At 49.7% G+C, this 21,522-nt stretch overlaps 1 protein-coding gene across 12 annotated transcripts in view; it reads left to right on the forward strand.

Moving 5' to 3' along the window:
* SAMD11 (sterile alpha motif domain containing 11) overlaps positions 1-21,522 on the forward strand; it is a 173,293-nt gene that overhangs the window by 90,056 nt on the left and 61,715 nt on the right. For 10 of the 12 annotated variants that reach the window (XM_080563770.1, XM_080563769.1, XM_080563771.1 and 7 more), the window contains 2 exons: positions 8,900-9,078; positions 18,587-18,637. In XM_080563770.1, the coding sequence (XP_080419896.1) occupies positions 8,900-9,078; positions 18,587-18,637 (230 nt within the window). Of the gene's footprint in view, positions 1-2,294; positions 3,954-8,899; positions 9,079-18,586; positions 18,638-21,522 lie in introns of those variants that run through there. The other 2 variants (XM_080563764.1, XM_080563767.1) reach the window with 2 other exon arrangements.

Below are 21,522 nucleotides of genomic sequence, written 5' to 3' on the forward strand. Positions count from 1 at the left end.
GGAGGTTTGCACCCTGAGATTTCTGGTGCCCTAAGGAAAACTTTGAGATTTCAGGGTTTTCATTATTCAGATAACTCTTTTTGGTAAAGGAGCCCTTTATCACAAAGCACACCCTTACCAGAGCCCTCCAGGTGTTCAGCCATCCTGGGTTCGTTGTCAGTCTCCAGGAAAGGTTTTTGGTATGAATCTTGGGAGTACCTTCCCCCTCTCGGGAGGAAGATTCCTCACACTTGGCAATCTCAAAATTCTTCCCACACACAGCGAGGGAAAGCCCTGCTGCAGGACTTAGTAACAGCTTCTTAGACCTGCTGTAGTCACCGCCTGGCTCTGAGTGCCCCATGGATAATGGGATCCTATAAGGTAATGAGGTAATGGGAGTTCTTTAACTCAGACTGTTACGAGCTCTCCTCTTAGGCTAGAGAGGACAATTTGAGAGCAATCTCTGCAAGTACTTAAATTGCTGCATGGAAACCGATTATTCTGACCTCTTCTCCGATTGGGGTTTAAGAGATCCTGGCTTGTTTGAGAAGAACATTGGATGCGAGTCTTCCCGGACAAGGAACCAGAAGAGAGAGGTTCATTGACAAAGAAGGGTGGTTGAACAGATTTGACACCTTGCAGCATCAACTGGTGTGCAGTGAGGGCTGCCAGCAGAGATTTCAAAGCATTTTGCTCCCTCCCAAACATCAACGATCTGTCAGGTATCCTGCTAGAAATCAACACAAAGGCTGCTGCGACCTGCGTAACGTAACAATGGGTACACACAGGCTGGCATCAGCCCAGTTTGTTGTTGTGGGCAGGTAGGAGGAAGACGACAGTAAAACCCACTGACATCCACATCTAAATCACTTATTAGACTGGTAAAACACCCAGGGCTTATCTTCTGGGAGGATGCACGCTGTGCCATCAAGGTGGGTTTTTTTTCTCCCATTGACCTAGGCCTCAGTAACTGTAGGGAAGCCAGTTTTGTTTCTACAGATCCAGCTACTCCAGGCATCACAACCCCAGAAAATGGATCCCAGTTTGGGATCCCACTGCAGGAATGCCGGTGCGGTGGTGGCGTCTTTGTGTTGAGCCACCCCTGTCTGCAGGAGGAAGCGTTCAGTTGTTGGGGCAGCGAGTGTTGTTTGGGCACCCATCCTGCACCTTTTCCAGAGAAACCGGATCAAGGACCTGGAAAAAATCCAGTGCATGGCAGGACCCTGGGAAGAAAGTCTTCCCTTGCAGCAGGATTTATCGGTGCCAGCTGGGACTCTTGCTCTGTTCCTTCCTAACACTCTCCAGTGAATGGCCTTTGGGATTTTTTGCTGAATCAGGTTTTGCAGAACACGTCAGTGAGCGGTTGGTGCTGGATCAGGCCTTGCCAGAATATGTCATTTCTCTTTCCTAGCTGCTTCATTGCCTTTATTGCTTTATTTGTATACAACCTTAAGGGGGCAGGGACAGAACTGAGAAGCTCCTGCGTCAATGCTCTTCAGAGCCTCATATGAAGCAAACTTGTCCGAGCAGGCCAGCTTGCTCACATGATGGAAGAAAATATTCCAGGAAGAAAAGGGGAGTTTACTTTGACCTATTATAAACAATGGTGTAAAAAGAAATATTTTGCCCAAATTGAGATGTGTCTGTTTGAACAAAATATCCCTTTTTTGCAGAGTTGCTGGGCAGGATTGGCTGTTTGGGAATGATGGCTTGGCAATTACTTGTGAGTTCGGCTGCTTAACTGTAAATATTGCACTGAAAACGGTGGCCTAGGATGAATGAAAAAGAGAGGAAGAATAAGCTCGGTGGGATGCATTTGTCCTTGTTTTAATGCGTTCTACCTGTAAATGTCAGTGTTCTTTATCAAAGTGAGGAAGTGGCACTCTTGCAGGAAGGGTAGCGGCGGTGTGCCGAGATGTGACTACCTGCGATCGGGCAGTAATCTGTGGGCAAAGCTGGGGCAGAAACAAGGTTTTCAGATGTCATCTTCTTGAGGAGATTCAAAAACCAGGGGTGGGCTGCACCTTGGTCCTCTTCGTGTTTGGGGACTGTGAAACGGGGAACAGCAAAGGGACACACTGCTGATGGCTGTCACAAGACAGAAAGTAGAGGCAACCAACTTGTTTTCAGTAAAGGAAGAATTGATGACAACTCAGGACTTCTGGTGAGGAGACATCAGGTGTAGACACAGAGGGCTTGTTGGGGTGCCCAGGTGGATCCCCAGAATCTCTTGTCCCCTTGGCTCCAGCTCTTAGAGCCGGCCATGCCAAGCTGCCTCTTCAGCGGGCCTCTGCTCGCTGCCAGGGCTTGTAAACTGCATTCGTGAGACCCTACTGAAGAAAGTGACACGGTCCCCAGTCCTGGAAGAGCCTTTGTGGTCTGCACTGCCTTCGTTTCTGCGTGTCCCTTGCTGTCTGTACCTCGAGCCATCCCTCCTTTCCGTGCTGGACCAGCGTCCCGTCGGCGCTGCTGGAAAGGGATGCCGAACACCAAACCCCTCAGCCACCAGGTGAGGAGCTGCACCGCAGCTGGCGGGGAGGCAGGAAAACTGCTGCAGAGGAAGGCTGCTGGCTGTTGGTTTATTCATTCGTTCATTACCAAACAGGAGACGAGGGCCCGGGCGGCTCGTTGGGTCCGTGACCCCCCTTTTGGCGGAGGTGCAGGCGCTCCCGATTCCATCGGCCTGGTACGATGCTGGCCTCGGGCGCCTAATGAAGGCCCAGGGGAAGGCGGGGGATTAGCTGGGCAGGCACCTGGCCCTTTCCTGGGTGTTTAATCACGGCCGAAGGTAAACGCCAAGCCTGTCATTTAGCCAGCAAGGGGGTGTGTGGGCTCCACGGGTGTGTAATTTCCCTAATGAAAGCCATTTGACTGGGTTTATTATTTGAAAAAGAAAAAAAAAAAGATTCCAGGCTCTCAGAACCTCCCCCTTTCCTTTTCCATATCTTTATTATCAATAAAAAGGGAGAGAAAATGCTGTCTGGACTCGAGGATTTCCTTCACATATGGAACAGATTTAGCATTCCTCAGCTCCCAGCGTTGGCAACGCACCAAGCTCCCCTCTTGCCTCCCCCCAGCATCCCCTGCCTGCTCCCCGTGTTTCCCAGACCTACGTATGCAGAAGGAATGCATATGCTGTTGTTTCTGCAGTTGTTGGTTTTCATTTTATTTTTTTCTATCCGATAGAAATCGTATTTGCAGAGGGTTGAATCGCAGGCACGTGAATCGTCTCGCAGACAGCTCTGATGTTTTTATCGGTGCGCAAACTCTTGGGGCGTTTGCGTCTCTGCGCCTTTTTCTGGTGCTGATGTGGGTGCTGAGGGAGCGGTGTCCGTAGGGACTGCACCTGCTCGTCGGCTCGGGTCAGTTCCCAACGGGATCAGACATCCGGCGTTTGGCGGGCGGTTCCTGTGGACTGGCGAAAGCTTTGATTTCATGTGCATTTTTTTCCATGGCGTTTTTTTTGCCTTGCAGCTCTCCTCGCCGAGGCCTTTCCATTGCTGGGATCAATTAAATGCTCACCAGGGACTCTCGCTGCGAGGAATCTTTCCTTTTCTGGCTGCCTTTGAATGTCACACCAGGGCGTTCAGCTGTTTTGACCTTGTTGCAGTAGCTCCCAGGGCAGAAAACCTTTCCTAAATCCTCCCTTCCCTCCTCTCCCCCAAGCCCTGTGCTCTCCGCCCGCCGCTCCATCTGCGAGCTCTCCCAGGGCTCTTGTGCAACAGCTCGCTCGTGGTATTCTTGGCTGGGAGCGCGTGGCTCCAGGGGAGAGCTGCGAGGGGGTTGGATGGCTGGGTGGGGGGAGAAAGATTGCATTTTGTAACTCCTGACCTCTCCTAGCCACACAGGGCGGAATTTTCCCCTGCTCTCTGAAAGGGAAGAAATTCCACTACCTTTTTTTTTTTTTCCCCCCCATCTTTCTGATGGTCCCTTGCTTTCATGGCAGAACGAGCGGGCTTCTGGGCTTCACTCAGGTAACTTTCCACCGTTCCAGCATCATTGTTTTGTTGTTTTTTTTAATTGTAGCTGCATCTCTATTTGACTGATCCGTAATTTTAAATTGTGTGTTGGTACCCCTCTGATTTTTTCCCGGGGAAAGGAAATATTCTTGCCTGTGATTTTTCAAAACCAAGCCAACCCCCCGCCCGGACAGTACTGTAAGAGAGGCAGTGAGAGCAGTCAGTGGTGTCAGAAGACCCCAGGAGGGTGAAGTGGTGAGTGACGGAGGGCTGGGCTGACGCAGGACCGGCTGGGGGGGCGCAGGGGAGAGAGGGTCACGGGCTCCAGCTCCAGCTGTGTTGCGTTAGCTGGTATCATAACCCACGGAATTAATTGTGTGAAGGGGAGGGAATCCTAACGTGGGAGGCAGCTCTGCTCTGCCCCCAGCACTCACCCTTGCAAGAGCTTTGGAGAACTGCAGGAGTGTTTCACTCTCTGGCTAGGCTAATTAAGGCGAGGATAAACGATGTTCGTTCTGTTCTGTGCCCCCACTGCGTCCAAGGGGCAGGGGAAATCCCTGGGTTACGAAGGGAGGGTGCCAGCCCTGAAGGGGCAGAGCACAACTTTACCTTTCCCTCGTGTGGGTGAAAATGGAGTTATTTAACGGGGGAGCTTCGAGTGCCAGCTGGGAGGCTCACTTACTAGTCACCTGCCCCTGCTAAAGGGGGCTCCAAGGAACTCCGCATTGTTCCGTGGTTTTTAGTTAAATCCTGCCTTGATTATTGGGCTCACGGAGGTGGTTTTTTTTCGTAACTGCTGAAAGTTTTTTTTCCTTTGCCTCACGTGCAAGCTCCCAAGGGGCTGGGAGCTTTTCACGTGGTGCAGGGGTCAGTGTGTAGCAGGAAGGCTGGAAAGAGAGAAATTCTGGCAAATGTAATGCCTTGCTTTTCAACTTTGGGAGGCCCCCAGTGAGCTCTTAAATTTATGTTCATAACTGATAGTTTATTAGGGATCATTAAATAGGGTTAGTTTGGTAAGATCCAGCACAGGCCAAACCACGCAGTGCTTACAGTACAGGTTTTATCTTCTGCTGAGTGACATGGGTTAAAAAGATCATACTTTCACGAATTTTAACTGATTTTAAGTTCTTTTGCTTTTGAGATTAAAAGGTAGACAAAATTATTCCAATGGAAAGATGCACGTGTGAAATAGTTCAGGTTCAGCTGTGCTTGCGGGTGCCTTTCAGGGCAATCAGGTGCTTTCTCAGTTAATCCAGGCTGCTAGCTTCATCTTTGTTGGGGCCGTGAATTAAAAACAATCCAGCCTTTCAGAGGACACGGACAGGGTTTTCTCTCAAGTGTCCGACCTCCATGTGAATACCAACAAATTGGGAGGCGGTTTTCTCTTTAAAATACTCAAACTTTATTAAAGGGTCATGGCTCAACACCAGCGTTCCTGTAACGTATGAGAGCCCTCTGTAATGACACTCACACAAACGCGAGCTTTTTTAATGCCAGATGATGGGGCTTACATCAAATACTATAAATCCCGACGTACCTCCCCATATACAGTGACCCCACTGCAGTCCCTGCCTGGATTCTTGCACGTCACGCTGCTCAATGTGCGTTTTGCTACCTGCCACCACGAGCAAAGTGACATTTGATAACTGAAGCAGTATGACCGCAGGTATCTCAATATCTTCACCTCTGCAGGTGGGTTCCTGTCCTGTCGTCTGTCTGCACGTGGCAGAGGACTTCAGCAAAAGCCAGAGTCGTAGGAACGGCTCCTTGGTGGATTGCTGCTCACAAACGAGTGTTTTTTATTTACGGCTTGGACCTCTGCCTTCCCAAGTCAATGGAAAGACAATTGATTGTAGCAGGTTCTGGACCAGGCTTCTGGCTACCTTTGTGCTTAATTTAAAAGTAATGTGTATCTACTGGTGAATGCCTCTAAACAGATTAAGAAAGTGCAATTGATTCAAAACTGACTATAGATGAGCATAAAAGGCAAAATTGATTGTCTCGGTCTATTTTAATTTTCTGGGAATGCAGAAATGTTAACAAAAAAATGCCCCAAACCTAGTGGCATAAATACAAAGTACAAAATAAACACAGTTAAAAAAAATACATTCCCAGGGCTGGACTGCAGGTGTTTGCAAGGGCGCTGGAACTGCTGTGGCCCTGTTCCCAGTGCTGTCCATTCGTGTTCATTCGTTTGTTTTTAGGGGAACAAGCTGGGTGATACCCACACAGATATGTATATATATTTGTATACTATACGTACAAATTTGTACCTTATACATACAAATATATATGTGTATATATACGTATGTATGTATATTTATATATTTCAACTTTAGGTGTAAGGATATGATTTTTAGGAAGGCAAAGGACAAGCATTTTAAGGAGCAGGAGGAAGTGGGAACTGGTGCTCCGGGTCCGGTGGGCTGTTTCTGTAGGTTTAGTGCCTCCCTTTTTGCTGCACTCTCGCTCTTGTTAGGGCTGATGAGTCCCTGGGTAGTCACTGAGACCCGGTAACTGCTTGAAGGTACCATAATGGCCATAAAATGATTTTTAGTATCTGATCAGCGCTATTCTCTTTAGCCTGCAAAGTCACAGCAGAGAGCGAATTGCAATTATTTTGAAGCGGAAATTTGCACACCCTCCCTCCCCTCCCCCTTTAATTGTTATGATAAATTGCAACTTCAGGAAAATATATAAAGCTCTGGCGTGATAAAGCTCATGCTGATATCGAGTCCTGGCTTTTTGGCGTGACACAACTGTGGTGCAAATCCTGCCCTCTCTTTGCATTTCCCTTCCTCCCCTCCTGTTCTCCCTTTCTCTACTTTTCTCCCCGCTGTCCTTTAGCCACCGTGCAGCCCAGAGCTGCTTTAGGCAGAGGATGAGCTCTGTGCACGTTCCCCATTTGCACTGGAGCAGGAAAAGGGGGCAGGGGCAGAGATGCCCACGTATGCAAAAAGTGTTTAGGGGCATGAGACACAATTTATATCATGTCCCCCAGGCTGCAGGCAGCAAGAAATCTCTGCGAAGGGCCAGGTGAGTGGGGCTCTACTGCTGTCCAAGGGAGCCCGCAGGAGAAGGAGAGCATTGCAGGTTGTCACGTACGTGCGTTGGCCCCTGGCACCATCAGGATTCACCTGCTGCAGCTGGGTCTTGGAGAGCCACCAGCAGAAGTCACAGGAATGATTTCCCCGTGTCCAAGTCTGGGCATTTTCCCTCTTGCTCTTTTCCCAAGGATGCCCTTTTCTTCTTCACACTGCAAGAGCAAAGTGCACAAAACCTCATGAACAACAAATCCGGCTCAGAGGGTGTACATGATGCTTTTCCTTGTGTACATGACTTTTCCCATTTTGAAGCCAGCTTGGCCCACTGCTCCTCTCTCGCTGGCTGTCCGCAGTTCACAGGCAGCTGAGTTCTTGGCTTGGAAGTGCATCGGAATGGAAAAGCTAATGTGCCTCCTTGGGGCGATGCCTTCCAGATGGATTTAGCTAATTATCACAACGATTAGGGCTCCCCTTAATGACCACAACTGGAAATTTATTGACAGAGGTAAACAAGAAGTTTTCGTTTTGTCTTGGTGGAAAGTTCTTAATTTGTTTAATTAAAAAAACATGGGCTCTTCTGTCACTTAGGCTTGCTCCGCTCTCCCCTGCAGAGAGCCTGACTGGCTCTCCCACGACATTTCCATTTTGCCAGGTTTATTTGGAAAGTTGGAGTTGCTGTTGCAGAGAAAATGTTAGTTAAGCATTGCCCTGCACTTACTTGACCTGTTTCACACACCTTTCTTCGTTTTGTTCCAGTCCTTGCTAAAACCATAGTTCTTCTGTATCACTCATCTTATTGAAGGAAGTATACACAAACAGTATGCAAAACTGTTTTACCTCCCCTCACTGGTTCTCTGCCCAGTTTCATGCTCTTGTTTGTGATATTTTAAGTTCTGTGGGGCAGTGACATTGCAGGCTCTTTTCCTGGGTTTCTAATGTAGCGTCTTCCACTGCAAATGCTCCTGTTGTGGCTCCCTGGCTTGGTCGATCACAGATTAATACCTGGGGTGTTCAGCTCAGAAATGTGCTATCACAGCGAGAGCTAAAAACCCAACGAGCTCCAATTTAGACTGCACCAGGCTCGTATCCTCTTGTGGATCAGGCACAGAGGGTCCAGGGACAGGGTCATTTATCATGCGTTCTCCCTGCTGGCAGAAGATAGGAGGTTGGGACCAGGGTCATGCTGTGCTAGATTCTGTACACAAACACAGAGGCAGCGAAAAAGCAGCTTTTGCCCCCTGGGTGTTTTCCTCTGGTTTATTTGCGTCTTGTCAGAAGTGAATTGTTGGGGGCCATACACTGCCAGGACCTCCCAGGGGAAGTCAGGACAAGGCAAGACCCGCCAGATTCCTCTGGACATGCAAACGAATAGTGAAAAGTAGCCTCAATAATTCAGGTTTAGATGGATGTGGACTATTCACTGGTATGGGAGACAAACCTGCTGGCTGGCAAAGGGAGAAGTGTTCTGGATTATCTGGGTCATGTCTTTGCTGCGCTACTGCCAAAGGTTGCATTTCACTTATTCTGCTGTGTTAATATGTGACATTTGGTGGGAAGTATTCAGGAGAGAGAGTCTGGAGCCTAACTGTGCTCCATCTTCCTTTCCTGTCGGCGTGAACGAGAGCCAAAGTAGGAATGGAGAGGTGGGGAGAGGCTGGAAGTGCATGGCTTGAGTGTTAGAACTGGAAGAGCTCGACAGAGACGTGCCTCTACTGAAAAGTCCTTTGCCAAGTGAGCATGGCCTTTGCCCACCCACCATGCCTGTGTGAACCTGTGTTTTTGAGACCTGGGCAACATTGCTGTCCAGAGCTACCATTTGAGAGGAGCTTCTTGGTTCTGGATTGCCTAACGAAATTCTTGTTTTCTTCTTTTCCCCTTCTGCCCTTTCCTGTTGCAACTGATTCCACCCTGTGCCAGAACCGGGGTCGCCTGGCAGAGAAGAGGACGATCCCCCTGCCTCCAACCAGGATCCCGAAGAAAGAGCTGACCTCAATTTTCTCGCATAGTGACGACAGTGAAGAGAGTGACAAGGGCAATGGTCAACACCCCGAAGTAAAGCAGGAGGAGGATCTCCATATCAGTATCATGAAAAGAAGGTACTTTCCTGCCAGGGAGTGCTGGCATTGCAAGAGCAAAGACAGAGAAAACTGGGCAGCAGGTGACCACCCTTTCTGGGTCAATACTGCCCGGGCTGCCCGATGGAGTCACCTCCAGGGCCTGAAATTCAAGTGCAAACGACCCATTATAGTTCAGGAAGAGCAGTTGGATACTCTCCTGTGCTTACTCACTCCTGTTTGGGGCGAGCAGGGCTCTAAGAGGCCTTGTATCATGGGTCTTGTGTTTGCACTAAAGGCATCTGCGTTTGCAGACGGTGATTTTTGTTCCATCCTCTGCCCAGCATTCTGCGTCTTTGTGCCTGGGGAGCCAATGAATTGCATGACCAAGAATCTATGGGCCTTTTACACAGCCATCTGAGAATCCACAGAAATGTATGGGTCAGAAGGCCTGTCTTTTGCTCTCGTTTGCCCAGAAGTTCTGATGTAATAGAAACTGGATAATTTAATGTTGGTGAGCAAAGTTTGGGGTGGAGATAGCAATGATGGTGGTAGTGACGTGTTCCTGATTGCATGTCAAAGAGCATAGCCACGTCTCCCTGGTCCTCTGTAGTACAAAAGGAGACGTAATGGAGTTGCAGGAGGCAGAGTCACTCAGGGTTACCTCAGCACTTAATATTTTGGTTACGTCTTGCTCAGTACCATAGACGTTCACACAGGAGCTCACGCAGGGTTAAAGGAGGAGGAGGAGGGATTGCTTTGAGTTACGTTCAAGTAACTGTCAGCTGGGCTCTCATGTAAGGCCTTACTGCCAATAATATTCAGCTGCAAAATTTTGGGTTCTCTTATCCTTCACAAGAAATACGGTGTTTAGAAGACCTGTAACTACAGGAGAATAAATACCTAAAGGTGATGTGTCTCAGCCTCCCATGCATATCATTGCAACTCATCTTGATTGTCATCTCTCTCTGATGCATAAAATCACTCAGATCCTAAGACAAGCCCTATAAAAACAGAGGAGTGGAAACCGAAGGCATGTAATTGCTTTTCTTATGTTTTATGTGTTTCTCGCTCCTGAGTAGATGAGCTATTTCCCCTCTTGCCTTCCAGCGGACGCTGGTACATTCAGCAACAGAGAGCTCGAAAGTCGGGAGACAGAACAGTAGCCAGCTCTTCTCATAAAACCCACCTGTAATTAAAGTCAGGGTTTATCATTGCAGCTGTCCGATGGCTGTGGCCGAGGGTTATCGCTCGGAAATGAAAAGGTGGTCGGGGAAAGCATCTGCCCTGTCTGTGCAGGCAGGAGCCGCGGAGGGGAGGGAACCCTCCTCATCAGTTTGGGGAAAGTGCCCTTCTTCTCCACCCCCCTTTAATTATGCTCTTAATTCTGCAAAATTACAGCGCTAGATTGTTCTCATTAGGAGGGAGAACGTAACGAATGTTTAATTGATACGCTGGGCCCCCAAAATATAAAGTGCTCTTATCCTAAATCTTTAATTACTGTAATTGCTCTGCCTTGTTTATTAGGAAGTGAAGAAAAAAAATACTCGGTAGTTATTAGCCAGTGGTCCCCCAGCTTATCGTGTCTGTGTTCTGCACTGCTTTGAGTCCGCTTCTCTGAAGGTCTCTTGCCTGAGCGTTGTCTCGATTCCTTAGAGCAGTGCGTGAGTCTAGCCAGGGAGGTTAGAGTCTCGTTGGTTTTGCACGGTTGTTCTCCTTTTCATTTTCCTGGGAGCTCAGATAAAGCATGGGGGGAAAAGCTAGAGCAGCCGAGGCCAACAGGGGCCAGGCACCACTCCGCCGGGTGCAGTAATAGCAGAAAAAAAGAGCGCGCGGCTTCAGCGCTTGCTGCCCTGGCAGGGAACATCTACCGCTCCCATCCCTCGGCGTTTCCAAGTGCTCTGACCCCTGCAAATAGACGGTCCCACAAAATCATCATCCTCTTGTCCCGGATGGGGGAGGACCGGCCGTTCCCACCTGTTTAAGGGTGAGGAATGGGAAGCAGCCTGACCCCGCTCCCCCGGGGGGGATGAAGGTGTGGTGGGGCTGGCTCTGGAGGCAGCAGCGTGACGGCCAGACAGCTCGCAGACATGACAGCTGGGGCCCGCCAGAGCCAGCGCCCCATCTGCCTTCTGCCTTTAATTCACCTGTTGTATCCTCCCCGCCTGGTGCTGGATTGGGCTGAGGTTTTATCGCCTCCCACTGAGAGGAAAAAATAGGTTAAACTGCGATAGCAGGAAAACAAGGTCAGGGCCTGAGCAAACCTGTGGTTTCCTCTCGTACCCCTGGATGGCCCTCACGCACATTTATTTTACAATTATAGACAGCGGCATTATTGCTTTGGAGGTTGTTGCCTTTTTTTTTCCCCATTCTCTATTTCCTTAATATTGACTGTTTCCTTCCATCGTTGGCACAAGGGGATGCTTCCTGCTGCTTTGAGGTCTAGGCATCGGTAAAGAAAAGACCCAAAGGATTAGAACAGGAGCCAGAAGCTTAGTTTCTTGGTTAGTCTCTCATTCTAGCCTTTGACACTTACTTCATCCGTGACCTTAGGCATCTGCCTGTGGTGATGGCCTTCAGAGGAGGTCTGAGGACTAAAAGCCTGCCTCGTGGTGTTCTTGCAGCGTTGAAGTCGGTGCTTTTCATTGCGTGCCAACTTATTTCACTACCAAGCCCTTGCAAAACCGTGTCACTTTGTGGTCCTGCACGTGCGTAACGAGTTTTGCACTCTAGTGAGCTTGGCTCATCTGCTTTGAAATCCAGGTGACCCAGGCTTAGAGGTGAATGTTTCTCAGCTCGTAGTGAGACCCCTTGAGTCCTCTTTAGCCTGCTTTGCAGGGTGTGCTAAGTAGCCTTTGTGTTATGCCTCCTGTCTGGAAAACAGGGGGCTTAAAATCTTGTCTCATATAACCAGAGGCGTCTGCTGAGCTTGATACCGTAGCTTGATACCCAGACTGTAAGCACTTAGGGAACAAGCTCTGGAGATTATTGGGACACTGCTGCAGAAGAGTAATAGCCTTTCCTTTTGATCAGAACTCGGGTTCCAGAAATCTTGCTCTTCTACAACCTTCCTTAGTGCAACACTTGCATTGCCTTAATCGCTGCGGGTAGGTTCAGCTGTGCTGGCACCTGCTGAGGACGCTTGGCTGGCTATGAAGACAGTTCTTCCTTTATGGTGAAAGGAATGATAACAATAGGGCTTTTCTGTACTGATTGATGCACCTAGGTCACCGGTGTAGTTACTAACTAGAAGTTATCCCAGTCTGTGGCTTAGTTCTCCCCTCTCTGCTTTATCCGAGACACAAAACGAAGCAACGTAGAGAGATTTGAGACTACAAATTCCATATTAACTTCCTTCGACTCATTGGGAAACTCTGACTGGTATTACTGGGAAACACATTACCTCTGCAAAAGCCTGGGAGCTTTTCATGTTGAGGTTGAAGCTGCCTTAAAGGAGTTCCATTACATTGTCCCAGGAAATCTCCAAACAGAGGAAGCTCAGAGTAGCTGAAGAATAAGGCTCAGCTTTAACAGCAAGATGCTGACATGCTGTTGGATTTAAGCCCAGCGTTGTCTTGTAGGTGCAAGAACATAATTTTTGCTGTTAAGACTGGCCTTTTTCATTAGTATGGGAGAGGAGGAAAAGAGGGAGGAGGGATGTAATGGTGGCATCTGAAATTTGCCACGATAGGTTGGGAACTGCTCATGAAACAGCTTTGGCTAACTCCCCAGCAAAATGCGACGGCGTGGCTAGCAGTAAGAGGCAGTAATGCTTAAGCACCTGTTAGAAATGGTGAAAGTTTTTGATCTGACCGACCATGAAGGCATCGAAGGAACCCTTATGGGATATTAAGTAAATATGTACATTGGACTAAGTAATGGGCAGGATAAGTACAAAAGGACCTGTATGGTGAAAATGCCTTTAAAGTTATTTTATTTAAAAAAAAGTGGATTGGGAGAAAAAGTAGGAGCAGATTGTACAATGAGAGCACACAAGGGGCTGGGTTCCTTGCCAAATATTGCTCTGAAATTAAAGCAATTTTGAGGAGGAATAAGAGGATAACAGAAGTTGTCCTGCAACAGCATGCTTGTGTGTGCACTGGGGAGGTTTCTGGAGAACCTCACACTGCCCTTAAGTCTTCCCTTAAGTCCCCGCGTGTTCTCCGGCTGGGGCAGCAGCGTGACCCCAATGCCCAGCACCTGCCGTGGGACTTGCGGTGCTTTTTCAAACCAGCACTTGAAGCGAAGGTGCTTATTCAGGGACTGGTGGGACGCTGCCGTGCATCACATACAGAGCCCAGAGGGGCAGGGTGCCTTCCCCTGCCCCCAGCATCCCCCACCTCTCAGCGTTCTCGCTGCGCATCCATTTTCTGATGGCAAAATTACTGACCTCCGCTCAGCCCTAATGGCTAGCGGCTGTCAGCCTTTCCACTGCCTGCCTTCCTAAGTGGAAAGCTATTTCTGATATCCCATAAGGCTGCTGCTCTTTGACTCCCTAATTGATTGAAGATCAAATCCAAGCACCCCCCGTTGTATTTGTCACACGCACCTGCTTGTAATTCAGGGCCGCGAGGTCCCAGCGCCTTCCCCATTGATGTGCAGGGTACACGGCACCGCCTCTGCCATCCTCGTCCTTCCCAAAACGCTCCCAGGCACTCCCCCCTGGCGCTGCCCTGGGGGGAGACCCTTGAGACGCCCCCCTCCCGGAGGAGCTCGGTGGATGGCGTGATGCTCACAGCGCTGATGATTTACCTGCTGCCAAAATCCCTGGGGTCTGGGCTGGGTGGGCAAGGCTCGTCCAGGCGGCGTAGGACTGAAGGGAGAGCGGACACGGGGCAGAGCAGGATGCTCTCTGGGCTCCAGCCATGAATCAGGCTCTTAGATTAGACTCAATAGCCCTCCTCCTAATTGCCATGACTCAAAAGGAGGGAGCCAGGGCCCCTCTTAGAGCTGGAGAGAGATTTTAATGCTTCAGGACACTTTTCTTTCACAGCCTCCGCTGGCTATTTTCTGTTAATTGGCAGGTCAAAGTCAATCCCTTCTTCCTTCCTCTGCAGCCCTTTATTTTCTCTTCTTCCTCTTTCCTCCCCCTTTCTCTCTTTTTCTCTGAACCATGCACCACTTAATAACAGCCCCCGTATTCAATAAATATATTAAAGATCCATCTGGGAAGCGAAGGCTGGACTTGGTCCAGAGTGCCAGGAAGCATGTCGTTGACCTAATGAGGACATATATTTGAGGTGGGGGGGGAGAGAAGGACAATGGCTGCTTGTCAGGGGTGTTGCAGGATAAAATACAAGATACAGCAAGAAATCCCTTCTTGCCCAAGATAGAGATAGGAGGCTGGAAAGAAAGGCGAAGCATGAGAACGAAATCCAGTGAGTGCTCTTGGCTGCCTGCGGCTCCTTGTAGCTGACCCTTACAGCATCGCTTCCATGGCAGGGAATGACCAAGACACCCCAAGTCCAGGTCTCAGTCTTGCTGTAATCTTTAGGCCATTCTTCCAGCCGTCGTGTGTGGGCTTCCCTGGAAGAACTGCCCTGTTCAGTGCCTGCACGAGCTTCGCAGCGTTGGCTGCAGGTAGCGTGATGGGGCTGCAGGCAGGCTGTGGAAGCTGAGACCCTGTTAGGAGAACAACGAGCAGGTAGGAGGAAGGAGAAAAGAGCAGGTAGGAGGAAGGAGCTCGCTCTGACCACCCAGCCAAGCAGCCTGGGCAACGCCACCTGCAAGCATAGATCCTCCCAAACTGCTCACTGCGACGTGCATCGTGCCTACGCTCTGCGTCCCCATGCACGGTGCTGGCACCTAGAGCCTGCCCCAGGCACGCTGAATTCCCTCTGCCCGTGGTGGTGCTGGGCTGTGCCAGCTGGACACACGTCCGTAGTTCCCCCTTTCTCCAGCACTCTCCCTTCAGTGCACTCTCCTGCACCGGAGGACGTGGGGAAGCCTTGTCAGTGTTTTTCTCTCCCTGGCAGCTGGGACCCGTCGCTGTAGCTGGACGCTGCCCGGTGTTTTCCGCGCTTCCATGGCATGCGGAGAGCCAAAAGGCGCAGCACAAAGCGAGCTGGCCGCGGTGCAGGGGCTCAGCTGCAGGACGGGGCTGCTGCTGCTGCCCCTGGCGTGGCCGGGGACGCCTGGCTCCCTCCCTTGGCCTCTTCCGTGGTTGCCACTCCGGTGTTGGAAGCCCGCAGGGGCCTCTAGAGTAAAAAGAAATGACAGGGAAGGAAAAAAAACAACTTAAAAATTAAAAACTATCCCAGCTGCTCTCCCTTATTTTGCCAGCTCTGTCGCTTTCTTTTCTGGGCTGGCTTCTCATTCCAGTGCAGGCTCCAGAGATGACTCGAGCAGCCTCAGCCCTTCCTGTTAAATCCCTTTTTTTGGTTTCACGTACGTTTTTAAGTGATTTCACTCTTGGTACAGACCGAGCCCTGACACTCGGGTCCCTCCTTGCTGGGGTGCCTGACCCAGAGGTTTGTGAACCCCCTGCTTACATCCTCCGAGTGCCTTGGCCCTGCCTTTGTTGGGATCCTGCCCCTGCCTGCTGCCACGGGACCCAGCGGGGCATTTTTGTACTGGGCTCTTTTACCTGACCACACTACACCTGAAATCGTGGCTGGGTGAGAAGGTGGGAGAGATGGAAGTGGCCGTCCTGCCTGCCTGTTTTTAATTCCCCCCCCCCCTCCTTTTCTGTTATTAATTTGTAAGGAACCGTCTCCCGCTCACCATTCTGTATACGACCCAAGGACGGGCTTGTGTAGCTGATAGCTTGCAAATTATTAGTAATTTGATTTCAATTGGATGAATAACCCGTTAAAGCAAAATGTACATTAGCCTCAGAAATCTAATTGGTGATAACGGCATAGAGACGTGGAAGGAGCGCTTGGTTCTGCTCCCCATCCCTCCCCCCGCCCCCCCCAAAAAGATAATTAGGATTTAATTTCATTCTCACCTATTCATTTGTCTAAATATGGGTGTTTAATTATCCATCTCGGCAGATAGCTGTCTCTGCCTCTGCGTGGATCTGAGCTGTGCCTTTCCTACCAGCCCGGCCCTCCCTGCTACTCACAGCTCTCTGAAGCGGTGTCCTTACACTTTGAAGCTGAGCTGGGCTAAGCCTCATTAGGAGCCCTGCCTTCCCCTGGCGCTCAGCACCGCTGGGCTCCATCCGGCCTGCCACGGACCACGAGGAGCCGCGTTTTGTGGAGGGCTGCGAGCATCACTGCAGGGCCGGCCCCAGGATGAGAGCCCCGAGCCCGGGCGAGCTCCTGGTGGGCCTGAGCAGCTCGCTGGTGGCCCAGCACCCCCGAGCACTCCGTGGCCCACTGCTGGACCCCGAGCGGGGCTTGCAGGAGCGCTGCTGCCTTCAGAGCCCCGTGGGGCAGCTCACCGTAAAGCTGCCTTTCCGAAACGTCATTTTTTTCATCAGGAAAGGGACCATGGAGTTTTAGCTAGACAAACACGGTGTTTAATCTACCTATAGCTCAGGGACAAACCCTCCGGCGGGATGATTGTTCCTTTTCTCTTGCCTTTTTTTTTTTTCTTTTTTGAGGGCACCGAGGAATGTTTTATAGACAGAAACGGGAGAAGCACGAGGTCCCTTGTCAGGCTCGTGGTTCGATTTCCAGCAGTTCGTGGCTGGGTGGCGTTTGGAGCTCTCCCCACTTCCACTGTGCAGCTGCCAGGGTCTGCCTGGCACCGTGCAAGGTGCTGAGCTGGAATTAAAGGGGTCTCCTGGAGGTCTGTGTGTGCAAGAAGTCAGGGATTTTATGGAGCAGTGCAAAATCAGGCTTTCCATCCCCACCAACAGCACTCTCTTCTGGGCCAGAAGGACCAGGAGGGCTTGGGCTGGCTTCAGTTTGCTTTGGATTCACATCAGCTTACCTGGAAAGCCCAAATGTGTCCCGGTTTGACCAAGCCTCTGCTTATGGAGATGTTACTCAATGCCCCAATTTGGCCTGTGCTTTCCCAGAAGTTCTCAAACGTTGGCCGAATTTTAACTTTGAAGAGCTACTGTTACCTGCTGTAGGCTCAGTAGCTGGGATTCACCTCTTGCCACTTCTGTTTGCAAACAAAAAGCTGGGAAGGTGGAAAGCTGGGGTAGGTTTTCTAAACCATTGCATATGAGGAGAAGGTAGCATAGGAAAAACGAGGTACATGTGGAACTAATAAGTACAGTTCTGAGCACAGCTTTATTGGTGGAACTTAATATCTAATAAAATCTAACAACCCCCTAAAAGAAGTACTCACCCCTGAAAGAACCACTCGGAGAGCAGCCGGCCTCCCTTACTGAGCCAGTCCTGCAGGGAGAGCACAGAAGATAGGTATCGCATTAGTAAAACCTGCAGAAGCCTCGTGTCTCGGATGTGGAATTATTTCCGTGCTGAGCATTGCTTGCAGCTGATTTCTGAACCAGGCTGCAGCAGGGGCACCCGTTCAGGAAAGCACTCGAGCAGCCACTCAGACCTGGGTTATGTCCCATTGACTTCCCCGCTCATGCTTAAGTGCTTTCTGGCCCAATTCAGGGCACATTCAAACCAGAACAGGTCCCTTTTGCTTCAGCAGCCTTTGGATTAGGCTTTTTCTGCACTCTTCAGCTGCACGCTGCTGCTTTCCCTAGCTGGGGACAGGGGCAGGAGCACCGTGGGGACGCCCAAAATGCGCAAAAACGCATTTGGCCTCGCCGCGTGTGATGTTTGCAGGCGCTTCTGTTCAATGCTTTCGGGAACCCCGGGCTGCAGGAGCCGGTTTGTGCGCACAGCCAGGCGTGCTCGCAGGCAGGCGCCGCGATGAGAGCGGCGTCGTGCGAGGAGCTGGGCTCGCGTGCCGGTTTGGTCTCAGCTGGCTGGGCTCCTCATCAATCACGCTGACGCGGAGAGCCACGGGCGGTCACAGCCCTCCCCTGGGTGCCAGGGGAGATCGCTGCCCCTGCTATCAAGTGGAGACGCCGGACCACAGAAGGTCGGCGTCTGCCTTAGCCCTCCGGGCGGGTGCAGATGCTGTCCTGTTGAAAAGGGTAGCAAAGAGGGGAAAAAAAAATCAAAAAAAAAGAACAAAACCAAACAACAAAACCCAGCCCCCTTGGCCGCCCTGTCTTAATTTAGGATGTTGTTCATCTCGGATCTGCTTTTCCTGCTTGTCAGCAGGCAGAGTGACAGAGTATGTGAAATTAATTTCCGAGGTGGGAAATTGCTAATAATTTATTTACAGCTGGGGCGGGCGTGGAGGAGGGAACGCAGCGCAGCCGTATTTGGGTTTTCTTCATAAAATGTCACTGCTTAGCCCTTTCTGCTCCCTGTGAACGTGCCCCATTAGTTGAGACAGCGTCTTGCCCCTGTGCCTGGTAGGGAGCTCACCTGTGGGTCTCATTTACAGTGCTGTGAGACCCCCTGGGGGTGCTCAGCCCCTCGCAGCACCCCGCAGAGGCTGTGGCGGAGGGGTTGGGAGCCCGAGAGGAGCGCGGGTGGGTTGTCGTGATGGAGCTGCTCTTGTAAATGGCGAGCGATGCAGCATTCAGCCTGTGCCATTGACCTCTCTGTTTGTTTGTCAACAGGATACACACCCACTGGGATTTAAACATCTCCTTCCGAGAGACCTCTTGCAGGTACCATTTTGGGGCACCCTCTTTGTATGGTAGGCCAAGAGTTTCTGCTATGTTACTGGCGTGTGGATGCTGTTAGATGTAAATGAACATTTCTGATTGTTGGTGCTGGGGGGTTTTCCTCTTCCTTCTTTCTTCCTTTTTCTCCCCTTCCCAAATATCCTTCCTTTTGTTCTTTTATTTGGGGGAAAGTTGTCTTTGGGGGGAAACACTCATTTTTGTGTTGGAAGGGAGGATTGATTAGCCTTGTAAAGAAAGCCCATTACTGTTTTTGTAATATATAATATATGCATATAATATATGCTTACTCTAGTCCCTTTTGGAAGAATGTGGGATTGGGGTGGCCCTAGATGTATGTATTTCCTAGCTGACATGAGAGGCTGCATCTCATTTGCAAAAGTGATCCTTTGCACAAAAGGCTCATTGAAGGCCAAAGATGCTCCCGAGTCGCTCGGAAACTTAGCTTAAAGCATTGCAGCCTTAAAAGGTGGGCCTGTGACTGCAAGGAGCAAAATCACTGGATGGCAGTGCTTGGGTAACAATATGATAACGCTGAGACGCCCTGCTCCTGAAAATCTTATATATGTAGGCATCCAGCTGCCATGCGTAGAGGTCATACTCCAGTAGGAGCTTCTGGAGCCATCGGGGCTCTGCTTTTTGCAGGGTGAAGTCTGAGCTGGGTGAGCTGCAGCTGCAAAACGCAGTGCAAGAATATTTACGTGTTAGCTTGGGAGAAAGTGGACATTCAAAAAAATGACCAGTATTTTACAAAGCATAAATAATAGAGATGATACTGAATTCTGAATTGTAAGAACAGAAGGATCGCCAAACCAATCTGGTCTGTTGGTTTTAAAGTCTGATTTCCTGCAGTAGCAGATGCCCCAACAAGGTAGGAGTTCCTGAATCAAAGATATCCAGTTACGAACATGAATATTCCTTTGTCACCTCTGATGTGGTCAGTTGATGCTCTGGGCGTAGTGTTCAATAGTGCATTTTCTCTGTGTTGCTAGTAGTCATCAACTTTCCTAATGCTTTGAAAATCTATCTTAAGATACTTGTCTCTTCATTCGAAAAAGAAAACTGGAATTTCGAAATTCCCTTTCTAATCTCGGTTGCCCCATTTGGGTGAAAAGGTTGAGCCTGGCAGGTGCTGCTTGTTTTCCAAAACAACAAAAAATGATCTGTGCAGCTGTGAAGCTTCTGGGGGCACAGCAGGAGGTAGGTAGGGCCCAGAGCAGCCCAGACTCTGGTTCTGGATGCGCTAGAAATCAGAATGCTGGTCCGTTGGGTCTGCCTGCAAACAGCAGTTCGCTGATGACTTTTCTGTTGTGCTAGTAGTTTCTGATGCTTCGTGTAAACTTCCTGTTCAGTTACAGATTAAAAAGCAGTAGGAAAATATTACTGGTACTACTACTGCTGCTGGTACTACTTGTGGAAGCACTCACTGCGTGCTAGGTATCTCACACGTGTAGGACTTGGTGCAGTAAATGCAGTGTTTGCTCAAGGGAACGTTGTTTGAGAGCTTCAGAACGACATCCATCCCCCTCGGTGTTGTGGCTGACGTGGGCATTTCTCTGTTTTACCTGCAAGCCTCAGAACATTTTGCAAATACAAGTACCAGAGGCAGGAGGAGAGTATCAGAGATGATTTCCAGCTCCATCACCTGCCCTTCAAACGCAGTGCTAACAGCTTCTACCTCTGTTCTGTGCGCTCCCAGCAAAAACTGCAGTACCACGGTGAAAGTGGGCAGCAAAGAAGTGAAGGACAGACGTTCTCTGTCATTTTAACCCATCAGCAGGTGCCCACACCCCAAAGTGAGGACAGTTTGGACTGTTCTGTTGACAGCACTCGTGTGTGAAGGTGATACCTGTGCACCTGGAGGGACAGGTCCATCCTATCTGAGTGCTGGGCGTGAATTACGTCCTGGCGCTCCCCTGAGGCTCGGTGGGGGTAGCAGGGAGTGAAGGATGGGAAACGTGAACTGATTCATGTGCCAGTGGGGAATGGGCGAGGGCAGAGGGGTGGATTTGCTGGTATTTAAGTAAGCGCAGACTTTGTCCCTTAAGCACAAGAAACCATAATTCCTAAATTCTCAATGTTCAGCATATAAAAACCCCACCCTGATCAGTAAGCATCAAGGAGCCAGTCTAGAAGGCACATCTCACCCAGCACCCTATAAAAAACAGCTGAAAGGTTTTTTGTTGTGCTTTTTTTTTTTTGTATTGCTGACTTTAGAATAAAATTCCTGTTTTGTTGCTGTAAGCTTTTGGGACTCTAAAATACAAAAGAATGGATTCCTTCCAGGCAGACCCTTTCATGATAAATTTCAGCCTGGAGCAAAGTTTTATGGCTGAGTTATAAACTCCTAAAAGGCAGAGGTTTGTAATGGAAGTGCTGCCACAAGCCTTAATTAATAGCCATATGAACAACGATCCTGCAGGTTAATACAGCTGCAGCTAAGGGTGCAAACACCTTTGGAAATTAGACTCCCCATCTTAAAAGAAAATATTTCTGAACCTGCGATGCACAGAATAAAATAACGATCTGTCTTTTATGAAAGCAAATACACTTCTTGGGCTCCCCCAGCCTGTTTGCTCCCTGCGGCTTAGCTCTGGCCTGGTGGGAACATCGGTGGTTCCCCCTGGGAACACAAGTTTTGCCACTATGTATGGTTAGTCCGGCTATCAGAAGCTGTGCCCATCTAGCTATTTCAGAAGAAAACAACCCGTGTTCTGCTATGAAGCAAAGGAAATAATTTGTGGGTTCTGTGTGTCAGTCCAGAAAAAAAAAAGTTGTATATGTTTAAGTGACCTAAGTTGCCATCACACCTCTGTAAAACATCTGGCATATCTGAAATACATCGTGGGGCGGCAAAAAGGCTTGGCTGA

The sequence above is a fragment of the Anser brachyrhynchus genome, assembly GCF_964034855.1.
Source record: "Anser brachyrhynchus genome assembly, chromosome: 21".
Taxonomy (NCBI): domain Eukaryota; kingdom Metazoa; phylum Chordata; class Aves; order Anseriformes; family Anatidae; genus Anser; species Anser brachyrhynchus.